Source organism: Delphinus delphis, chromosome X (assembly GCF_949987515.2).
Source record: "Delphinus delphis chromosome X, mDelDel1.2, whole genome shotgun sequence".
Lineage (NCBI taxonomy): Eukaryota > Metazoa > Chordata > Mammalia > Artiodactyla > Delphinidae > Delphinus > Delphinus delphis.
The window spans coordinates 23479517-23503747 of record NC_082704.1 but is presented as its reverse complement, the minus strand read 5'-3'; the positions used below and the strand labels follow the sequence as shown (position 1 = coordinate 23503747).

General features: G+C 41.0%; 1 protein-coding gene and 1 long non-coding RNA gene across 5 annotated transcripts in view; one reads left to right on the top strand and one right to left on the bottom strand.

Annotated features, from left to right (window-relative positions):
* LOC132418504 (uncharacterized) overlaps positions 1–24231 on the bottom strand; it is a 330667-nt gene that overhangs the window by 232920 nt on the left and 73516 nt on the right. The gene's annotated exons all lie outside the window — the stretch shown is intronic.
* The window catches only part of GRIA3 (glutamate ionotropic receptor AMPA type subunit 3), a 288864-nt gene that overhangs the window by 199916 nt on the left and 64717 nt on the right, over positions 1–24231 (top strand). For 3 of the 4 annotated variants that reach the window (XM_060002406.2, XM_060002403.2, XM_060002404.1), the window contains exons 7-11: positions 75–242; positions 4933–5037; positions 5864–5971; positions 7140–7346; positions 20996–21372. In XM_060002406.2, the coding sequence (XP_059858389.1) occupies positions 75–242; positions 4933–5037; positions 5864–5971; positions 7140–7346; positions 20996–21372 (965 nt within the window). Of the gene's footprint in view, positions 1–74; positions 243–4932; positions 5038–5863; positions 5972–7139; positions 7347–14248; positions 14549–20995; positions 21373–24231 lie in introns of those variants that run through there. The other variant, XM_060002405.1, reaches the window with a different exon arrangement.

Here is a 24231-nt window from a genome sequence, read left to right as displayed (position 1 = left end):
AAATTATAAGAAACGAGGCAAGTTTTGGGGGCATGGTTTGTCATGATATCTTGTTTTCCATACATCCATTTCAGTACACATCTGCATTGACGCACGATGCAATACTGGTCATAGCAGAAGCTTTCCGCTATCTGAGGAGGCAGCGAGTGGATGTGTCCCGGAGAGGCAGTGCTGGAGACTGCTTAGCAAACCCTGCTGTGCCCTGGAGTCAAGGAATTGATATCGAGAGAGCTCTGAAAATGGTAATGACCACAGTGGGTTATTTGGTTGGGGGCACCTTATAAAGACACAAAAAGAGTAAGACCTCAATCTTGAGAAAAGATAACCTAAAGGGAATAGGATCAGAGTCTGTAGAATGTTCAAAGAGTACAGAAAGATAAGCATCGATATTTATTCACCAAAATCTAGAAATCTAAAACTAGAAGATTCTTCCTTGAAGCTTGAGAAATGGTAAATTTAGGGCAAATGAATATTTAGCTCTGTACTAAAGTGGGGATAGTAAATCAAACTCAGTACCCTTGAAAGTTATGGATTGAACATGTAAATGGCTTCAAAAAATTCAGACTTTCCAGAAAATTGTGGAAATTGCTTAGGGGGACTGGGATATTCTCCAGGAAACTCCTAACTTCAGCGTAGACATTACCAGCATCCTCTGGCTCATCAGACAAATTATTGGCCTGGATGGACTGTGGAACTGAGCCAGTGTGATAGTATTTCTATTTGTCAAAAAGAACCTTTATACTATTCTACATGGTGAAATGCAGGAACACAGTCCATTCTAGGCCTACTTAAGAGTTATTTCCCCAATGCCCTAGAGAAAAAGCCTGAAGGAAAGTACAAGGAATCAATGGGCAGAGAGTCAAATAGGTCACTTGTTTTTAGTATTTACTGGGTGGGAGAGCATTTAAGGCTTTGAGCAGTATCCTTTGAACAGATTCCATTATTTACACTAGGAGTAGCATCGCCCATTCAGTGTAGCTTTCCAAGCAAGAGCTCTTTCCTGAATATTTTGCATTAAGCTACACACGCCTGCATGCATTAAAATAAGCCTTGGAGAGTACAAGACTCTCTTATTTCTACTTCTTTAATTATCCTGATGTTTAGAACATCCAAATCAACAAAGAGATAGGCAATGATAAGATAATTCTGTGCACAACCCAGCAACCAGGAATCTGTAATGGCCTCGTAATGTACATCATTTTGTGTAGCTGGCTCTCTTACTGCTGCCTTAAATTTGCCAAGTTGGAAGCATTCAGTAGAAAGGGGTTAGTAGCCACTGTGTCTCTCTCCAAGAAAGAGATATGACTCATTCTCCCATCATGCAGATTTTTATGTCATTATGTCAGTTCCCTAACAAATGCCCTAAGTGTAGTTTTATGGAGGTAGCACTGCACAATTTTTGAAGAACAGTTAATTAGATTCAACCTTCATAGCTGTTACAAGATTTGTATTGTCAGGTGAAACATAATGATGAGTGAAATATAAAACTCCCTCAGAGTGAACCAAAAGGAGTTTTCATCAAAACCTCAAGGGGCAAGTACCAGCGTCTTCGACTGACTCCCCATCCATGACACAAATGACTCTCTTCCCCAAATACAAAACTGGCTGCCAGAGTGAAGGACAAGAAAGAATTTGGCAAGAAAAACATTAGATTGATCATATTATTGCACAAAGTTTCCACATGTCTAACTCACTGACATAGCTCAAGCTGTAAGCCAGGTAAGTAACCTTCCTCCCCAGGCCCTCATGATCAAACACTCAACAGAAAGGATGCTTTCCCTCTTTCCATAGGCCAGCCTCTTTCTAAGGCTTCAGAGAGGCTGGAAAGTATCAGCCTCTGCCAAAGGTACATGTTGCCTTGTGACAAATGATCAGTGAAACTCCACTTTTCAGAGGACTGCAAGAGAGGGTGGTCTGAAGTACTAAAGGTTTCTACCATATAAAAGAAATCCCATTTTATTTAAGTTAACTAAAAGTGAGGATACATGATGTAAAAGCATCCCTCATTGTGACTAGCACATAATTGCTGCTCAGTCAATCATTCTCTTCCTTCAAAGAAATCTGGCAAACAAAATCATTACCTGAAAGAGTCTCCTAAGGGGCCTGTTTTAATGAATAAATAATCACACCATTCATTCAACAAACATTTGTTGAGCACCAAGGACTATGTATCAGGCTCCAAGTTAAAATGCAAACATGAAGTAAGATGAGGGGAGCTCAAATTTAAATTGTTAATATGTAAACAAGTGCTTTTAAAAACCTTAAAGCTACTTGCAGATTGGGTAATCATCATCCTTACAATCTATCGATGGTGCAAAGATTAGCCTCAACCTGGTCTACTGAAATATGTCACAATTCTAAGTCATCGAAACTTGTCAACTTGTTCAGTAAACACTTATTGAACACCTGCTCTATCCCAGGCTCTGGATTAGTTGCTGAGAACACAGAAAAAAAATGTCTTTCATCTTGAGGTGCTCCCAATCTAGCAGGGGAGCTAGAAATACATAGATTAAAATGTTATGGTGAAGCTCCACACGGAATGCTATGGGAACCCAGAGGAGAAGCACCTAATATAGACTGAGGTGCGGGGTGGAGAGGATTAAAGAAGGGATCCCAGATGGGATGGTGGGAAACTGTCACTGACATTCACATCCTTAAAAATAGACTTGTCTCTGAATGGTAGTCCAATTCGACTTCTGCTCACCAAAAGTTCTAATCAGCTTAGGCTACTGTCCAGTTTGCAGATCATGCTCAGATAGGCTGAATCTTTAGAAATATACAATTCTTAATGAGACTGAAGACTTTGCTATTTTCACTCACAAAGGATTTCCTTAATAATTTCCTCTGCCAGTGTCTCTACCCTGCCTATCTCCTCTCCTAGAATTCAGTGCCCAAAATAGAGTGTAAAGAACCCTTCATGCATCACAGACCCATCCTACTGGATAAGCAACTTCTATCTCAACAAAGGACCTTTTCTTTAGCCAGAAGCATGACGTCACCTTGTCTGCAAGCCTAAGCTGACAGTAGTGCTTAGGTTTGTTCATTTAGTAGGACAATCATCTTGTCTTCAGGGAGTCACATTGGAGCATTTCTCCTTCAACAGATATTCCATGGTCTCCTACTGGTGGCGAACAAGCCCTGTTCCTTTAAAAAGATGCTCCCTACTATTTGCCATCAATTTTCTCTTCTGCAGCACAAGCCCATTACCGCTTCTCACTTGCTTAACAAACAGCTTGTCACTTTTCTATAAGAGATGAAAAAGTATTCCATTCTTTCATCTTGGGAGAATGACAGATTCTTTTTCTTTGAAGCAAATTCCTTGACCCATACTCACCAGATAAGTAATTCAAGTGGGTAACAATAATGACATATTTATAGAAGGTCTTTCATCCAGTGTCCTTGAACTGTAAAACAGGTAAGGAAATCTCTCCACCCAGTAGAGATGGCCTCATATGAATTCATAATACGGGGCCCAGACCCAGGAAAAACTGTGGCATACATGCATCTGCATTTGGCCTCCCAACTAGGTGTCTGGGCTATTCTAGTACCTCTATCTGTTCTATATAGTATTCAATACTCCTGATTCCCTAGACTTAACAAATTTCATCAGTCTACGGATTATCCCTCCATGGCCTAGCTCTCCACTACCTGTCTGGAACTGGGCATAGGTTAAATAAGAGGAAAAACTCATCCCTGTTACTATGGTAGCTGATAAATGTGTAAACCCCTCAAGAAACAGAACTAAATTCATTTTGATTAATAATTATTATTATTAATAGAGCTAGCATGTATTGCAATGCTCACTACATGCCAGACACTGATCTAAACACTACATATGTATAACTCATTTAATCCTCCTAACAACTCCATGGGACAGGTACTACTAGGATTTCCCATTTTACAGATTAGGACACTGAGGTATAAAAGCATTAAGGAACATCCCCAAGGTCATACAGTTAGTAAGTGATGAAGTTAGAGTATGAATCCAGGAGCTCCAGAGCCCACGTTACTGAAGCTGGTTTATGTTTGGATGTTGGCAATAGTGGAACTCACAGTTCAGAAGAACGCATTATCCTAGTTAAGAATACTCTTCAGGCAACTCCCTTCAGAAAAGACGAATGGTAGAAATTTCAGGTTCCTTGGAATCTAGAAAAATGGTATAGGTGATCTTATTTGCAAAGCAGAAATAGAGACACGGATGTGGAGAACAAATGTATGGATACCAAGGGGGAAAGGAGTGGGGTGGGAGGAACTGGGAGACTGGGATTGACACATATGCATTATTGATACTATGTATAAAAGAGACAACTGATGAGAACACACTGTATAGCACAGGGAACTCTACCTAATGCACTGTGGTGACCTAAATGGGAAGGAAGTCCAAAAGGGAGGGGATATCTGTATGTGTATGGCTGATTCATTTTGTTGTGCAGTGGAGACTAACACAACATTCTAAAGCAACCATACTGCAATAAAAATTAATTTTAAAAAATCAGTTTAAAAAAAGGGATTGAAATACACAAAATACATTTAAATCTATGAGTTGATAATAATACTAAAAACATGGGTTACCTTTAGACAATTCTATGAAAGATTTTTATTCTGAAAACCAGTAAATAAAGAGAAAGTTAAGTATTTAAAAAAAAAAAAAGAAATTTCAGGTCCTTGAAAAAGTAGTGGTAGGGCCCTCACTGTATCATCTAAGAAACTGCCTGTCACACCCACTCAAAGCTTCATTAACTGAAAGACATACTTAGAAAATACTGCAGAGGAAATGAAGATCTGTATAGACTGATCTGGTGGCTATAGCTCAATGGCTCAAGATAAACATTCTCCAAGATTCCAAGATCTGTCAGCGGACCTCATCGCAAAAACCGAACAGGCAATAATGTGGCGCTATTTTTAAATTTTACATTTTTCCCTTTCTACCAGGTGCAAGTACAAGGAATGACTGGAAACATCCAATTTGACACTTACGGACGTAGGACAAATTATACCATCGACGTGTATGAAATGAAAGTCACTGGCTCTCGGAAGGTAAGTAACCCAAACAGATATCCAAATAAAAAATCTCTCAGAAAGTGACAGCCCTCAGATGCAAGGAAATAGGTGTTAGGAAACACACCCAAAGCAAATTCCCACACATCATGTTTGCCTTTCCGTTTGGTGAATAGTGTAGATACGATGCAGAGCTGTTTTGTAATCAAAGTGTTCCATCTACACATTTTAAAAGTTATCTCCCTCTGAGGCTGGTCCTTTAAAAGTGGTAGACTCAAGATTAATTAACAGCTTCCCACAATACAGGGAAGGAGTTACAAATTTTATAGCATGTTATTTAAACAGAAGCTGCCGAGATACACATGATTTTAGCAAAAGAATTGGAAAGTAGGATATCTCTCCATTTGGCCAACTCACCCACCAAAACGCCTCTGGACAAAGTACCTTTCCCTACAGCTAAATTTCATAATAACCACTGGGCGTCTATCATACTAATAGTGAGTTAGTCAGGAAGTGGGAACTTAGTAGTTACTTAATAAAACCTTAGAACGTAAAATATCTTGTACCATTTCTACAGGATACTCAACTGACTGCCCACCCAGCTTTCCTACAGTTTTAAGCAAAGAATTTTTCTGCTATCTGAGTTTAAAGAATCAAAAAGGCTGATCATTCTACAGTGGGCTAACTTATTCTCACCAAATATCAGTAAAAGCAAGGTGGGGATGGGAACCCCCAGGGTGAAGGAACAGCACATCTGTTGCTCAAGCAACTACAAAAAGGTTTCATTCTACTACAGCACTTGAATTTCGTGCAGCACTTTTTGAGTGAAAAATAGGCAACCAGGTCAAATGTCTGCTCTTTCTAGGCTGGCTACTGGAATGAGTATGAAAGATTTGTGCCTTTCTCAGATCAGCAAATCAGCAATGACAGTGCATCTGCAGAGAACCGGACCATAGTAGTAACCACCATTCTGGTAAGTATGGATGGAAGGTAGGTGGGCTTTCTGTACAGCAAGACTTCTGTCTTCTGAAAAGCATTATTCAGCCAGTAAGAAAGACCTCAAGTTCAAACAGTGGAAACTTCCAGCAGGTCAGCTTAGGAGTCTTTCGAAATGTCTTGCCACGATGAGGAACAGAATGTCATTTAAATAAAGAAAAAGAACAGGAATTCGCAATAGCTTTAGATCTTGTTATCCTCCTTGTTAACCTCATGGACTGATGCTTCATCTGGACTTGAAATGTAATTCTTCATTGTGGGGGAGATAGCGTTATATGGAGGAAAGAGTAGGTCAGGGTTCTAATATTAGGTCTACCACTAACCTGAGTTTAACGGTGCAAATCACAACTTCTCTGAGCCTCAGGTTGTGTTATTTTTTAACTTATGGAATGGTCGTCATAATAATCTCCTATCCATGTCATAAGACGTTTCAAGGCAATATTCACCATGTAAAGCTTTTCTGAAAAACCAAAAGCACTATTGGGATGTGAAATAGTATTTTCACTTATTTTCAAATGCTTTTCTAAAACCTGGTATGTTTCATTACTAAACGAAGTACAAACCCGGGTTAAAAATGAATATGCCTGAAAATGAGTAGGTCTGAAATTGTGATTAATTAAGTGGAGATTCAGCTGAAGTTTCTCTTTCATTTAAACATGCCTATCAAACACTCACTTTGTCCTAGGTACTGTACTAGGCCCTGAGGATATAAAAATGAATAAGCCACAGACTCTGACCTCACAAAGATCACAGTGCTTCCCTAGGGCTTGCCAAGGCTGGCTATGGTTCTTACATAGTAAATCCCAAGAAATCAAAGGCAGTTAACCTTCATGTAACTAAAAGAAATACCTCTGCCCAACTTGACTAAATCAAAGACTACAGGTGGAAACTGGTTCTTTCAAACTCTCAAAAAGAACTTAAATTCTTCTCTATTTCCTTAAATCATCAATTAAGGACTCCAAGGAATATGTGCCCCCATGAATAGTCGATTGAGGCTCTTCTGCTTAGTAGGCAAACATTTTTAAAGGCTCTCTTAACACACCAAACCTCAATAGCCACAGGGGAACAAAACTTCATTATTACATTTATTATCTCTTAGAAAAATGTATAGGAGTAATCCTTTGATCTTGCTTCTGGTCTCAAAGGAATCACCATATGTAATGTATAAGAAGAATCACGAGCAACTGGAAGGAAATGAGCGATATGAAGGCTATTGTGTAGACTTAGCCTATGAAATAGCCAAACATGTAAGGATCAAATACAAATTGTCCATTGTCGGTGATGGGAAATACGGTGCAAGGGATCCGGAGACTAAAATATGGAACGGCATGGTTGGGGAACTTGTCTATGGGGTAAGTTTTTTTCGACTCTGTTTTCATTTATTTCTATGCCTTCCAACTAATAAAGATAGAGGAATTTAATTTTCAAGTGCAGTATTTATCCAATTGTATAGTTTTCATATGATCTGTATGAAAAACGTTTTATTCTACAGTTGAATTCTGTAAAGGTAGCTTGTCAATAGCATCCTTTGGGCAACAGGATTATTTTACTAAAAGGAAAGTAGAATTGGAGAACTTTATCTGGCAACATTAAGTACAGCCTGCCCTCTACTGAAAATCTGTTCCTTCTGTGTTCCCTGTCTCAGGCAGCAGAATCACCACCCACCTAGTTGCCTAAGCAACCAGGTCATCTTTCCTCATCGCTCCCCTCATATCCAGTCAGTCACCATATCCTATCAATTCTACTTTTCTGTCTCTCAAATCCAGATACACTCTTCATTCCCACCATCATCATCTTAGTTACGGTTCAAGCAACTATTTGACAGTCTTTACTGTATGGTTTCCCTGCCTCTGCTCTTACCCTGGCAAATCAAATCCACATTATCGTAGTTTCTCACTTTAGAAATCAGGATAAAATTCAAATTCCTTAGCATGGCAAAGAAGGCACTTTGTCACCTGGCCCCCACCTACCTCTCTAGTTTCATCGGGTCCTCTTCCTCCTTCACACTCAATGTTCCAGCTATAGCAAAGTATGCACTGTTCCCTGAAGACAGGCCTGGAAGGACCTTCACCTCTCTTCAGCTGGCTAACACCACCTACGAGTCCTTCAGAACTCAGAGGTGTCACCTCTTTCAGGAAGCCTTCCCTAATCCCATTTACCCACCTGCAATCTGGTTAGCTGCCCCTGCTTTTTGCTTCCTTATAGTATTTTTTTTGCTTTCTCATAGTACTTTTTTTGTTTGTTTGTTCTTTTTGCGGTACGTGGGCCTCTCACTGTTGTGGCCTCTCCCGTTGCGGAGCAGAGGCTCCGGACGCGCAGGCTCAGCGGCCATGGCTCACGGGCCCAGCTGCTCCGCGGCATGTGGGATCTTCCCGGACCGGGGCACGAACCCGTGTCCCCTGCATCGGCAGGCGGACTCTCAACCACTGCGCCACCAGGAAAGCCCTCTCATAGTACTTTTGAACCTTTATTATAACGATCTGTTTTCAAGTTTAGCTGTCCCAACTAGTCTATGAACTCCTTGAAAACAGAAGCCATATCTGATTCATTTCAGTATGCCATGGCCTGACACATAATGGAAGTCCAATAAATAGATCTTGAATGAATTAACGAATGAACAGAATGTCTCTGCCAAGGGCTTGCCCATGGGCGAAGTACAAAAGAATTATACTAATAGTTAGGGCTTTTTAAAAGGGGTACAAGTAGTATCTTCAGAGCTCCTCAGGGGCTTAGCTTTAAAAGGTTTTGGCCTCTGATTGGGAAGGTCAGATCTTGGGCCACCCAATGAGGCATATGGAAATAAACAAAACTGGACATAAGAACCACCCATTGGGTGAACCAGTCCTTAGAAAACTAACCCAAGTGCAGGTGGCAGTGGCAGAGGTTTAGTTCTAACAGACAAAGGTTACTTGCAACCACCAGTCCCTGTCTAAACAACAGGTTAGGGGAAGGAGAGGAATTTAGGGGGTGGATATATTGAGAAGAGTCTGGCAAGAAGCAAATGTCCACAAGTTAGCTATTGGACTGAGGTTTAGGATAAGGACTCTAGCGCTTGAGACAGCAATTAACAAGAATAAGGTATAGCTCTCCAATCGTAAGATAGTCCTGGGGTCGCTAAATAAGTTTTTGGAACAGGTCCTAAAGAACAAGCACAAAGGCAGAAGCTCATTTCTAAAAATAAGGGCACACAAAGGGAATTAAGGCTTAAAATGAGACTGGACCTCAAGTATCAAAACCAAGGCACCATCTTCCAGTCACACAAGCTGCAAGGCGATTTGAACCTCAGCCCCCAGCTGTGGGGCTGGACCCTGTCTTGGGTCAAGGCTGGTCCTGGGAACTGGGGCAGGGCTGAATTGCAGATAAGATGCAAGTGAACCCAGTTATGAGAAAGAAGAACTTCTAAGGCCAGAGAGAGGGGCTGAAGAAGGGACAGAGCACCCATCATGCTTTCTGAGAAACCTGAGAAGCTTAGAACCATCCTGACACAGCTGTAACCTCTTTACAAGTTGGTGATCAAGTCTTCTTCTACTTCCTGTCCCTAATCTGCCCAACACTCAGGCTCTAAGATGTCCCGTCTTGCTCACAGCTCTCCCCTGCTCTTAGCACATTACCTGGGACATAAGAGATACTCACTTTTTGCTTTAATGAATGAATGCCTGGTGGCACATAATAATGCCCAGCCAATACCCATTAAATTGAGTCCATGGTGAGAGGTAATCCTATAATGTTTTTATTATTATTAGCTACCATTTGTTGCATATTTACTGGTCGCCAGGCATTGTGCCAAGTGCTTTACAAGCACTATGTAACCTAATCCTCAAAACACTATTAACATCATTCTACAGATGAGAAAATTAAAGCCTAGAGAGGTGAAGTCTCATATCAAGGCCAAACAGCTTGTTCTGACACAGTGATCTGAACCCAGGTCTCTGACTATGAAGCGTGTGTTCTTTAACCATTGCCGCATACCGCCTAACAGCCAAGTGTTGCAGACCCATCCCATCCTGAAAGATAGTTGAAACATACTGCAAAGGCCCCTGGTGCCTTAGCCATTCTGGGGGGAAGAGTATTTGGCCACATAAACCTGACAAGGAATTTAGGGGCTGTTTTCACTAGGGCAGAGTAACTGGCATGGGCTCTACCAGCCCATTGTGTCTCAATTGCCATAGCGTTCTACTGTCTCAAGAGAAAGCCTGTCACGCTGTGTAAATAGCTCAGTGCCCTCCTGTCACTGCACAGGACATTAAACACAGTGCTGAAGAGCAAAGCAAATTTCTTGACATTGTTCAGACAAAGACCAGTTTTCTCAGTGGATTTTGGTTTCTCCTCTGGCATGTCCTCTGTACTGCAAGCATTTAATCTCCACATTCTCTTCCTCTTTCCAGTTTGCGTATGTGTGAGTGAGGGAGCTTGAGAATTAGCAGGTCCCATATTTGTTTAGTAATTTAGAAACCAACTCTCTACTGCTGAATAGGTACAAATTCTCCTGGAGGAGCCTACCCATCTTTTTCACCCAGTTCTTTCTACTAAAGATAAAAGCAATAGCCAGGGAAGGCTCTTACAGAAATGTCCTCCTCCCTCCCCTGACCTAGAACAAGTGTCTGGTGCTTTCTGAGATTGTAACACAAGGTGATTCCCAGGAACCGAGAACAAACCAACCTATTTGAGTGGACTGCCAAGTTCCACTTTCCTCTAAGACGTGCGGCTATGAAAAATGGACGTTCTTCTCATGCTTAGAGTGAGAGCTGTCTGTAAGGGAGGATGATCTAAGCTAAGTGAGTCTTCCTCTTCATTTAGAAGATTTCACCTTTCGGCATTGGGAAGTTTGCAACTTCTCTGTCATTGATAGAAATGGAGAAAAGTGAAAACAGGCATTCATTTCTGGCAGGCCTGGTCTCCTATGGTTTGCAAGCTGCTTAAGAAAAAGAGGGCAAACCCCCACCCCCAGTGACTTCCCTAAGTGCTTAATAAGCAAAAGGATGGAGAACATGGAAGTATTTCTTGCAATAACACGAAAACTACACAGATAGACACAGCTTTATCTTTAGGGCATTTTCTCTTATACTTTTAGTATGTACAACAGATCAGAGTAGGAAAAAAAATGAAGAAAGGCAGAGATGAAAAAAGCTTCGCAAAGGAGATTTCAGTATCTGCCATAAAGTCTCAAGAAAGAGTCAAAATAAATTAAACTTCTTAAAGAAGAAAGAAGCCAATCAGCCTCTTTTCAGATGAGTCCTAAATGTTTTTTTCCTCCTCTAAAGAAAATCAAATCAAGGTTGATGTTTGGGCCACCTTGTATCGCTAAGAAGGCTATTTTTGAAACAAATGTCAGTAGGACACAATGTGCCCCCGTTATATAAGCTCTTCAGAACATTATGGACTTGAAACTGTCCACCTGCTTTTAGAAGTTTTGATTTTGAGCTTAATGTCTGTAACATCGCCACATGGCAGTTGTCCTCAGACCACAAGTTTTTACGGTTCCCAAATAGCATGTGTTTTAAGAGGACATTTAAAAACATTTTGTTGCTAGCAGGGCTCTTAGATATTCTTTAGCCTACCTTTTCATTCATTTTACACATAAATGTGGAGACTGGCCAGGACTGAACATTAGAACTGCCCATTGGGTAAACCAGGAAACCAAGTCCTGCTATAGGATGGGGATGACAGTAATAGTGGCAGGTACTGTGACAAAGTCACAAAATCACACAGCTTGGCAGAGCTTAGACTATAACTCAGGTTTCATGATTCCTGGTCCAGTGCTCTGTCCACTGAGTCATTGGTTCAGTTTACTAAGCGTGTCCAATTATGGGAAGATAATCCTACCTGCCTTCAAGGGGCTTACAATCTAGTTGGATTATGAGCTTTTCCATCTGAGATACCCATCCTGTTTATCTGTGGCCTCCAGGATAATGTAATACACATCTCTAGTTATTACTTGAAATATTTGAAAACCCAGATAGGCAGCTGAGGGTTTCTGCCCTTTGAGAGGAGATATGATCTAACAGAAAAAGAGAGTCAGGACAAGGGCTGGAAGGAAATTGAGGTCCTAATTGACAAAAGGACACCTCCCGGTGGGCAGCTGCCATGTTCCTTATGTTCCTAGCACTTAGAACTAAGGATAGAAAAGGACAGACAAAATACTACCCAGATTGGTACCTCTGGCTTACAAGAGAGCAGAGAGCTTGGGGATGGAGATGAGGCTGGAGGACAATTGATTCCAGGTCACATCCCCTGGGCATCCTCAGACTCCTTCACACTCCTGGGACAAATGGCAATTTTACAGATGCTATTCACACTGACATTTCTCTACCTAGAAGAAATTGTCTCTTAAGTTGTCACTATCCTAAAATAGATTCGTTTTCCATTAAGAAAGACAGAAAGTCGATCTGTCCTTCCAGCTAAAAGGCAGAGAAGCAAGGGTGAAATAACAGATGCCAAATATTCTCTTCTGTTCTTCAGGTGATTACACTGGGCTTTGGCAGGAGGGCTGATGGCTTGATAAAAGCACCCCTCTCTTTCAAATGAGGCATATGAATTCCAGGAAGGAGCATTAATGATGCATGGAAGTCTGCCATTCTGAGCAGACACGGTGGGGAAATATTTCCAACCAAATTTAATCTCACGAGGCCTTTACCCAGCTCCAGGGACACTCCTTTATCTTCACTTTGTCTTTACCTCTCTCAGCTCCCCAAGGACAGGGAGCCCTAACCAAGAGATCCAGACTGGGACATCTGTTCTGTGTAAAGAAACGAGGAGATCCTGTTGTGACACTGCTTGTTGTTGCAGAGATTTAAATAGACCTCATCCCTTTCTCCAGATCCAAACAATTGCAGACATTAAACATCCCATAGAGTACAGTCAATAACGCAGTTTAAGTCCAGGCCCCCAACAGGTAGCAATTATATTCCTATCGTCTAACTTGATTCTGTCCCACTCCTTTCTCCAACACATTTAAACTTTCCAAACAACACGTCTGCCAAAGGCTACTAGAACCTTATGGTTGATACAGGGATGAGGGGTCAGGTCACGTCTGCCTCTTCTCTCAGATGACGTATAATATCTTATGCACTACACGCCAATGCATTGCCTACCCACTCTCTCTCATCCTCTCCCTTGCTTTCAACAAGTGCTTTAAAATTGTAGCTGACAAGCTCCTGCTCACGCACAGCCTCCAGGTGGGTTACGTTTTGCATCAGATCATCGGATGATTAAGCTATAACATAAGTCTTTCAGCTCAAAAAAAAGTTTTAAATGACATTTAAACTAAGCGTCACGGCATCAGAGGTCAGATCCCAGGGAGAGGACTGGGGTCGGTTGTGTGAGCATGGCCTGAAAGGTGCTAGTGTGCCACAGCTAGCCGGGAGGGAGTCCGGGAAAAAGTCTGGACCTGCCTAAGAGGCAAGAGACCATTGTTTCGCGGTACCCGAGGAAAGGAGATTCACAACACCGCCTAAACGAGCTCCAGAGATGGGCACAAGCCGCAGCTATCAGCGTGGACACCACAGATGAGCATGAAACGCTAAGGCTGCTGCCGCCACCAAGAAGCCTGTGTGCGAGCACAGGTCACTCTCCACACCTCCCTCCCAGGAGCCTGTGCAGCCCGCCCCTGCCAGGGTCTCGTGATCCAGGGACAACTTCCCCGGGAGAACACACAGCTTGTCTCAGGCTGGTGCGACGTCACGCCAGCCTCCGCCGCCGCAGGCTCGCCGCGCATCCGTGCCCCTCCCTCCCCCCGGCCTGAGTGAGCCAGAGCCCCCGAATCAGCTGCTCCTTTAACCCCGTCCTGTCCAGGCAGGAACAGACGCCCTCAGGCAACCTACACGCAGAGGCGGGTCCAAATCCAAAGCTGAACCCCAGGAGCTGTGCAACAGAGAAGAGAAAGGGAAATCTCTCCCAGCAGCCTCAGGAGCAGCGGATTAAAACTCCACAATCAACTTGATGTACCCTGCATCTGTGGAATACATGAACAGACAACGAATCATCCCAAATTGAGGAGGTGGACTTTGGGAGCAACTGTAGTCTTGGGATTTGCTGTATGAGACTGAATAGTTTCTGATTTATATGTTTATCATAGTTTAGTTTTTAGCACTTGTTATCATTGGTGGATTTGTTTATTGGTTTGGTTGTTCTCTTCTTTCTTTTTTAATTACATTTTAATTTTTTTATTTTAATATTTTTAATTCTTTATTTTAATAACTTTATTTTATTTTATTTTATTTTTCTTTCTTTCTTTTTTTTCTACTATTCTTCTGAGCCGTGTGGCTGACAGGGTCTTGGTGCTCCAGCCGGGAATCAGGCCTGAGCCTCTGAGGTGGGAGAGCCGAGTTCAGGACATTGGTCCACCAGAGACCTCCGAGCTCCACGTAATATCAAACGGTGAAAATCTCCCAGAGATCTCCATCTCAACGCTAAGACCCAGCTCCACTCAACGACCAGCAAGCTACAGTGCTGGGCACCCTATGCCAAACAACTAGCAAGACAGGAACACAACCCCACCCATTAGCAGAGAGGCTGCCTAAAATCATAATAAGGCCACAGACACCCCAAAACACACCACCGGACATGGTCCTGCCCACCAGAAAGACAAGATCCAGCCTCATACACCAGAACACAGGCACTAGTCCCCTCCACCAGGAAGCCTACACAACCCACTGAACCAACCTTAGCCACTGGGGACAGACACCAAAAACAACGGGAACTACAAACCTCCAGCCTGTGAAAAGGAGACCCGAAACACAGTAAGTTAAGCAAAATGAGAAGACACAGAAACACACAGCAGATGAAGGAGCAAGGTAAAAACCCACCAGACCAAACAAATAGGCAAGAGGAAATAGGCAGTCTACCTGAAAAAGAACTCAGAGTAATGAGAGTAAAGATGATGCAAAATCTTGGGAATAGAATGGAGAAAATACAAGAAACATTTAACAAGGACCTAGAAGAACTAAAGAGGAAACAAGCAACGATGAACAACACAATAAATGAAATTAAAAGCTCTCTAGAAGGAATCAATAGCAGAATAACTGAGGCCGAAAAACGGATAAGTGACCTGGAAGATAAAATAGTGGAAATAACTACTGCAGAGCAGAACAAAGAATAAAGAATGAAAAGAATTGAGGACAGTCTCAGAGACCTCTGGGACATTAAACTCACCAACACTTGAATTATAGGGATCCCAGAAGAAGAGAAAAAGAAAGGGACTGAGAAAATATTTGAAGAGATTATAGTTGAAAACTTCCCTAATATGGGAAAGGAAAGAGTTAACCAAGTCCAGAAAGCACAGAGAGTCCCATACAGGATAAATCCAAGGAGAAACATGCCAAGACACATATTAATCAAACTATCAAAAATTAAATACAAAGAAAACATAATAAAAGCAGCAAGGGAAAAACAACAAATAACACACAAGGGAATCTCCATAAGGTCAACAGCTGATCTTTCAGCAAAAACTCTGCAAGCCAGAAGGGACTGGCAGGACATATTTAAAGTGATGAAAGGGAAAAACCTACAACCAAGATTACCCGGCAAGGATCTCGTTCAGATTCGACGGAGAAATTAAAACCTTTACAGACAAGCAAAGCTAAGAGAATTCAGCACCACCAAACCAGCTTTACAACAAATGCTATAGGCGGGGAAAAAAATGGTTCTAAAGAACCTAGGGGCAGGACAGGAATAAAGACACAGACGTAGAGAATGGACTTGAGGCCACGGGGAGGGGGAAGGGTAAACTGGGACGAAGTGAGAGAGTGGCGTGGACATATATACACTACCAAATGTAAAGCCGATAGCTAGTGGGAAGCAGCCGCATGGTACAGGGAGATCAGGTCGGTGCTTTGTGTCCACCTAGAGGGGTGGGGTAGGGAGGGTGGGAGGGGGATGCAAGAGGGAGGAGACATGGGGATATATGTATAACTGATTCACTTTGTTATACAGCAGAAACTAACACACCATTGTAAAGCAATTATACCCCAATAAAGATGTTACAAAAAAATAAAACAAGCATCATTTCTGTCTTCAACCTGTCATACTCTTAAGCGCATCGTCCCTATACATATGAGTTTGTTGGGTTTTAAGTTTTATGAAATTTACGACTTTGGCAACCCACCTATGAAAAGGATTATATATCCCCTCAAGCTAAATCCCCTGCAATAGTGCAGTTACTCCGGGTTTGCCACTGGTGAGTGGAAAAATCAAACCTAATTCTGTGTGTTTACTGAGCCCACACAGCCACTCTTAAGCCGCTTGATGAAAATCCTTTAAGTAGTCAAGATGCAAGCAAAAGCGCTAGCGAACTCTTACCCTGAGCTCTTTCCATTTGCTGGGTTTTGTCCATCACCCAGAGCACCGTCACACCACCTACTTCCCCACCAAGGTTTCTGAAAATGGCCTGCTGATTTCTGTTACTAGCACAGGCAGAGGCTTGAGGACAAAAGGCCGCTGGACTGACTCAGGATGCCACAAGTGAGACAGTTCACTACTGCGTCCGAATTTCAGCTGCTCCCTAGCCCTATGGAGAATTCTTAGCGCTCGATCCCAGACACAGCTGGCTTTCATAAGGAGCCGAGACCAGGAAAGCAATGCCATTTGGGGAGTTGCCTTTTTCACTTTTTCATCAGTGTTGGCACCTGAAATCTTTAACTTGACCTGAAAATGACCTTCCCGCTCATCTGCATGCTACAGCTGTCCCAGGAGAGCTAAATGGGTCTTTTCTGACACTCGTTAGTTACCTGCTACTGCCCATTTCCTCTAATAAGTATGTTGATTGCATCACAGACATTATGCCAAGCAGGCCTTGAGCTCTGAAATAAGAGACCATGACAAGAGCCTTTTCATATGGAGGAAGGGATAGTGGTGGCAGAGGGCAAGGGTTTCTCCAAGGCTGGCTATGAGCTGATATGACCGTTCTGCTGCGTTGGCTTCACGAAGCATGCAAGAGGTGGGAGGGGTTGCTCCCTTCTCTACCAGTTGAGCCTTCTCCTACCTGCTCTTTGCTATCCCTTTGTCTATTTCTGTCTGTATAGGTCTTTTTTCAGGTTCAGCGTGGCAATTCTCATTTTGGAGGCAGGTCCACATCAATGAAGCTTAATTGCACACAGATTTAACACTGTTCTCTCATTGAAGAAGCACCCTCCAGGAAAACAAACTGCCCTCTCTGAAAAAGCTCCTTAGAAAGAAACAATTCAGTCAAGGTAGAAAAGCCCGGGCTGAAGAGCAAGTGCCTGAGGGGAGCAGCTTCTTCCTGTGGTCTTGTGTGACTTCAAAAGTACTTCAAACTAAAAATGGCTTTCTTTTTCGCTGCGTTGGGTCTCCGTTGCTGCGCACGGGGGCTACTCTTCATTGCGGTGCGCAGGCTTCTCACTGCGGTGCATTCTCTTCTTGCAGAGCACGGGCTCTAGGCGCACAGGCTTCAGTAGTTATACCTCAGTAAAAAAAAAAAAAAAAAAAAAATACAGATGCTCAGGCAGGCAAAAAATAAATAAAATTTAAAAAAATAAAAATGGCTTTCTTTGGGAATCTGTTCTTTTGCTGCACGTTCCTGGGAACCAGACAAGAAGCACCGCTTTGTCTATCTAGCCACATCTTGTTAGCATTTAGCTGTGCTCATCATCTGGTGACTGTTTCAGTTACTGAGTTAGGTTTTTTTCTCTTAAAGGGTGTCAAGATTCTCAAAATCCTTTCCTGACGTGCTTGAAAAAGAACCTAATTCCCCTAAACTCAATCCAAAGTGATTTTCTCACACAAGTGTCCCTTAGTTCTTCCTTCCAAAACAAAGAAGTGGCAATTTCTTTTAGAACTATCTAGTATTTTGACTTTAAAGATAAAAAAACTAGTTAAATGAAGTAATCAAATCAAATGAGATCAAATGGGAAATGCTGCTAGCAGGGCATTTGCACGTTCTAAGCAGGAGGTAGAAATACGTTGGCAGGGATAGAAGGTGGCTTTATCTGTGAATTCTCTTGGCACGACAAGGTTCTTTCTAGCTGATTCAGACTCTCTGTGCCAAAAAACCCCCCTAGCTTTTGGGCCAATTCCATTCTCCTCAATTGCTTTTGTTTCTACCACCTGGTCTGGCCCCAGGCAAAAGAGTAAAATAGAGAAAATCTGTGTTTGTCTCCCCTCCAGTTAGAAATGTGGAGCTGGTGATTCAGGAGTTAGCTCAATGAGGGAAGAGTGGAAGCCAGAGGTAATAATACTGAGGGGAGAAAGGAAGAACAGAACCTTAAAGAGACTTGCTTATTCCACAAACCTTCATAAATTACCTACCAAACCAGGGCCCGTGAATAGACTCTGGAGGTACAAACGTACATCTTCACTGAGAGAGCAGAGCTAGGAAGCAAAGACAGAAAAGGAACATTCAGAAAGGTAGGAGAAGAACCCATAGTCTTCAGCATCAGAGAGCTAAGGAAAGAGGATATACATAGTGCTAAGGGCCAGTGGTATCATATGAGCGGTCTGCGGAAAGGTCTTTGAATTTGGTAACCAAGCATATAGTTCAAGAAGCAATTTCACTAAATTGGAGGGGAATGGAAGTTACAGCACAGGTGTATAAAGGAAACATTGTATTAAAATCAAGAGATAGTAAAGACGAATTTTTCAAGAAGATTGGTGATGATAGGGAGTGATGCTGTATGGTTAAGAGGGTAGTAGGATCAAAAAAAGGAGGAAGAACTGTTTTTTTCTTTCATTTTTCTTTGTCAGTAAACGGAATTACCTGAGTATGAGGTAATTATTAAGTGAATAAGATCTGTCAGTGGTTTCAAATTACAGCAAGAATGAGAATCACCTGGAGGGCTACCTGGGTTTTTTTTTTTTTTTTTTTTTTTTTTTTTTTTTTTGTTGTTGTTTTTGTTTTTGTTTTTTTTTTCCCCCCCCCAGTTTCTTATTTAATAAACATGGCGTGGGGCCTGAGAATTGGCATTTCTAACAAGTTCCCAGGTGACTCTGTTGCTGCTAAGTCTGGGGAATCACACACTGAGAACCACTGGAATAGACTGAGAAGGAAAAAATAGTAAAAGAGAATAAACAGCTGAATTTTAAGGAGACAGAAGAGTATGAGATGCAAGGAATACGTAGATTAAATCTCAGAAAGAAAGAGTTCATTTTCTAAGCGATGGGAATGACAGCAGGGATAAAGATACAGCAATATATTGAGGAAGAGAAGAAAGGCACTGAGGTGATAGAGCTCATATCAGGTGGCTTCCATCTTCTCAGTAAAGGAAGAGGCAAGATCATCTGCAGAGAGGGTACGTAGGATTAGGGAAACGTTTGGAATAAGCATCATTCATAGACTTAAAGAAGAATCAACCTCACGGTGATAGATGATGGGTTTAATTTTAGAAATGGTGAGTTTGAGATGGTAGTCAGCCTTCAAGGTAGATTTGGTCAGCAGGCTGTTGGCTTCAATAAATGCATACATTCTGCAGCAGATTTTTGTCTGCTTGTCTTACTCACTGCTACACCCCTAGCACCAAGAACAGTGCTTGGCACAGAATAGGCACTCAGATACACACTGGAATGAACCCGAGAGGCGTTGGCTGAGGTTGATCATTGTACATAAGGTAATATATAGTAGAAACGTGCAAGTATCTCTGGAGTTAGAATATTATGGTGGTCAAGAGAGTGAGTTCTGGAATCTGAAGACCAGGGTTCTAATCCCAGCCTCTCAGTACCTCACTTCCTCCTTCTCTAACATGGGAATGATCATGGACCAACCTCAAGGTTGCCTTGAGAATTAAATATATATAAGGGGCTTAGCACAACACCTCACACAGAGTAAGCACTGAATCGATGTTAGCTGGCTGTTTATTACTGCATTTCCCCTTCAATTAATTAAGGAGTGTTTCTTAACCAGTTTGAGTCACCATGTGTAAATCAAAGTACTAAAACATTAAAAAAAAAAAAAAAACCCTGTCTCAGATTTCATCATTCTTCCCCTACTGGTAGGGATATTGAGGCATAACTATTTAACAAAGAAAAAACGATCATCAAAATTGGTGTTTTCACTTTATACCTGATATACCATCCAAAGCCTTTCCTTATGAGCATTTCTCTAAGTATGCATTTTAAGGCCTGGCTCCAGACTAAAACCTACCACTGACATAAGGGAACTAGTGTGGAAGACAAAAGAAATAAGTGTAGAAGTTCCAGTGCCTATTTTCATGGGACTAATATAAAAACATCGTCTGCCTTTGCCTGAACTAATTATGCAGTGCACTACTGACACGTTTATTTTATTGATCCAATACATGTGAGTGCTACACTGATATTTATCACTAGAAATGATGGCTTACTATATAAATTAATATGTATTGTAATAACTGCTTTGCCCTTATTGCCCATGCAGAATTCTTTCATGTTTGCATATTTCATATTCAATAGTCAAGAGCTTATTTTTTAGGCATCTACAGTTTCTTTAGTTTAGGATCTTTTGCAGTGATAGATACAAAAATAGGAAATTGAACCCCTGCCTTCAAAGAACTTATGTTTTTAATAGACATACTCTCAAAGAAATAAGTCAAGAATAATGGCAAACACTCAAGTGTTAAACTGAGTACTGTAGTCCTGTGTTGCACCTCATGGTGGGGAGGGAGGCACATATCAAAAGTATAGACTATTATGCTTTTCCCACAAGAATTTCCGGTCAGGTAAGGGAGATATGACATAAGTGAATGAAAATTAAAATAAGAATATAAGAATTAAACAGTGGTATGTCACAGGAGAGTAGCAGTTGAGTTGCAAGGTAGCAAAACAATTTTAGGACAAAAAATTGAATCAGGTGCCCTAAGCCAATATGCCTCAGAGGACGAAGTGTCTTTTCCTTAACTTACCATCAAGTTAGAGTATTTTAGGACCCACTGAATGCTACTACTTGTCTAACCAAAGCATTGACAAATCAGCTGGCTATAGTGACTTAAGACTTTATATTTCTACCAAAGAGGTATATTAAGTGGCAAATGACTAATGGAAATACTGTCTCTAAAAGTCAAAAAATGTTTTTTTCCAGAGGGCTGATATAGCTGTTGCTCCACTCACTATAACGCTGGTCCGTGAAGAAGTCATAGATTTCTCAAAGCCGTTTATGAGCCTGGGCATCTCCATCATGATAAAGAAGCCTCAGAAATCAAAACCAGGAGTGTTCTCGTTTCTGGATCCCTTGGCTTACGAAATCTGGATGTGCATCGTCTTCGCTTACATTGGAGTCAGTGTAGTTCTTTTCCTAGTCAGCAGATTCAGCCCTTACGAATGGCACTTGGAAGACAACAATGAAGAACCTCGTGACCCGCAAAGCCCTCCTGATCCTCCAAATGAATTTGGAATATTTAACAGTCTTTGGTTTTCCTTGGGTGCCTTTATGCAGCAAGGATGTGATATTTCTCCAAGGTTTGTTTCCATGTCATACCCAATGCCTCCTTGCATGTTATGGCCATGATCCATTCATGCACATCTGATATTCACCCATCTCAAGTCCAGATTTCTTTCATTTAACATTCCATCCAGTGACAAATTATCATCAAGCCATTTTTGTTTGCTTGCGTCCATGAAGTGAGTGTGTTATTGGTGTTGCTTTGAATGTCTTTCATGCATTTCTATGGTATCATCAATTTATACACATTAGAGCAAACATTTGAACTCAGATAAAGGCAACATTGCCAGCTAATATTGATATTATTCAGATAAAGCTAACACTAAATCTTGATCCGAACAAACAGGCATGGTTTCCTCATTAACTGAGCTAGAACATTCTGTCATTTGTCCAGAGACTGGATCTAGAAAATATTTAAAAGACAGAACTCTTCTTTAAAACCCTCCTACCTTCCCCTTTCTCCTCCATTTTTCATTTTTTCTCTCTGACTGCCTAGAACTATTTCACTGTAGTATCTTGCCCAAGCTTTATCACTAAAACAGTAAAACTTCTAGAAGAAAATATGGGAGGAAGTCTGTGTGACCTTGGATCGGACAAAGAGTTTCCAGAACGCAAAAAGCACAATCCACTGTAAAAACTGATAAACTGGACTTCACCAAAATTCAAAAATTTTGCATTTCAAAAGACATCATTAAGAAAATGAAAAGACAAGCCACAGTGGGAGAAAATATTAGGAAATCATACATGTGATAAAGGACTTGTATCCAGAATATATAAAGATCTCTTGCAACTTAATAAAAAGAAGATAAACAACCCAATTCTAAAAATGGATGAAAGATTTGAATAGATATTTCCCCAAAGAAGGTATACAAATGGTTAATAATCACATGAAAAGATGCTCAACATCATTAGTCATTAGGGAAATGCAAATTAAAATCACAGTGAGACAGCTCTACACATCCTCTAGAATGGCTATAATCAAAAAGACAGATAATACCAAGTGGTGACAAAGATGTGGAATAACTATAGCTCTCATCCATTAGTAGCATGAATGCAAAATGCTACACCCAAATTGGAAAGTGGTTTGGCAGTCTCTTATAATTAGACATACACTTAAAATATGGCACAGCAATTCCACTCTTATTTACCTAAAAGAAAACATATATCCACACAAAGACTTACACACAAATGTTCATAGGAGCTTTATTTACTATAGCCAAAAGTGGAAACAACCCAAATGTCCATCAACAGACGAATGGATAAACAAAATGTGGCATATCCGTACCACATTTGGAATGGGAAACTATTGAGCAACTAAAAAAAGGACAACTGATACATGCTACTAAATTAACTTTGATAACATGATGCTAAATGAAAGAAGCCAGATGCAAAAGGCCACTTACCATATGATTCCATTACTTGAATTCCATTTATTGACTATCCCATATTGTATTATTCCATTTGTCCGGAATAGGCAAATCAATAGAGACAGAAAGCACGTTGTTGGTCTCCGGGGCCTTGGAGGGAGCAGAGAGGGGATCAAGATTAGGGTGAGGCAAGTGAAGCTGAGTAGAGCAAGTACAGGGGTCAGATCCAATCTTTATTTTAAAATTTGCTATTTTGTTAATCATGGATTTTCTTGAATTAATTTTGATTTTTTAAAAAATATATACTAAAATTCTCTTTATTTTGATTAATGAGATTTTGGCACCCCCTTAAATTTTGTGTGGGGGGCAAATGCCTCACTTGCCTCACCCTAGTCCCATTCCTATCAGGATTAACCACAAAAGGGCACAAGGCAACGTTTCAGAGTATTGGAAATTTTCCAAAACTGGGTTGTGGCAATGGTTGCACAACTCTAACTTTACTAAAATCACTAATTGTACACTTGTGTTGGTGAATTGTATGGTATGCATATTTTACCTCAGTGAAGCTATTGAAGATATTCAATGTGAATATCCTAGATCTTACCCACTTAAAGTGTCGACTCACCTACACAAAAATGGTGGCAAATGCATAATTATAAAATACTGTAAGCAAATGTAACATCTTTATAATCAGAAAAAAATGAAATAAAAAGTTGTAGCTTTGGTAAAATTGAACATTAATTCAAATACTGACCAGAGTCAATTATACAAACATATAGGGATTTTCATTTAGACTAGAAGGACTCAGAAGGTCACCTACCATGCTTTTATAGCATATTTCATTTGAGGTTATCCACTTGGAGCGCAAAACATTTAAAATGGAGTTTTGCAGTATACATCGCTGGTAACTATCTTCAGCAGCTTTTTAGTATAACACGTGTGGGGTAAGCCTCATTTATCTGTCATTCTTTTTTGCCACCCTCAATCTGCTTGGTCAGATTCTCCAAATTATTTCACTCCCTATTCCTTTTGTGCTTGGGATGTGTGTCGTTTTGTGATATCATCTGGGAGTTAATTGTGCTAGTTTCTTTCTTTCCTGATTTTTTAAAATGTTCACTTCAAGAGATGAGGGTTTCTGAATGATCCTGTAATTGAATGATTTTAACGTGGCTGGTAATCTGTGTTGAGACAATGCTAAAGACTTATTAAGGCTGGAGATTTTATTGGTTTCTGTAAGTGCATTTTCAAAACTAAATTTGTGATATCCCCACTGGAGTGCTGCATGCTGCTGTGCATACTCAAACAGGACTCTTAAAAGGCCATTTGTTTTTAGAAGTATTTATGCATATTACCTCATTAAGTAATAACTTAAAAATGATGGCCTGAAAATGACAAGCTGGAAAGATTCTTTATTTTCATTTTTTGTAGCAGAATTTAAGCTGTGGCTCTTCTGTGGCGCTGAAATATATCAAGTGCTTTTTTCAAGGTAGAGATTTTATTATTCTGCAC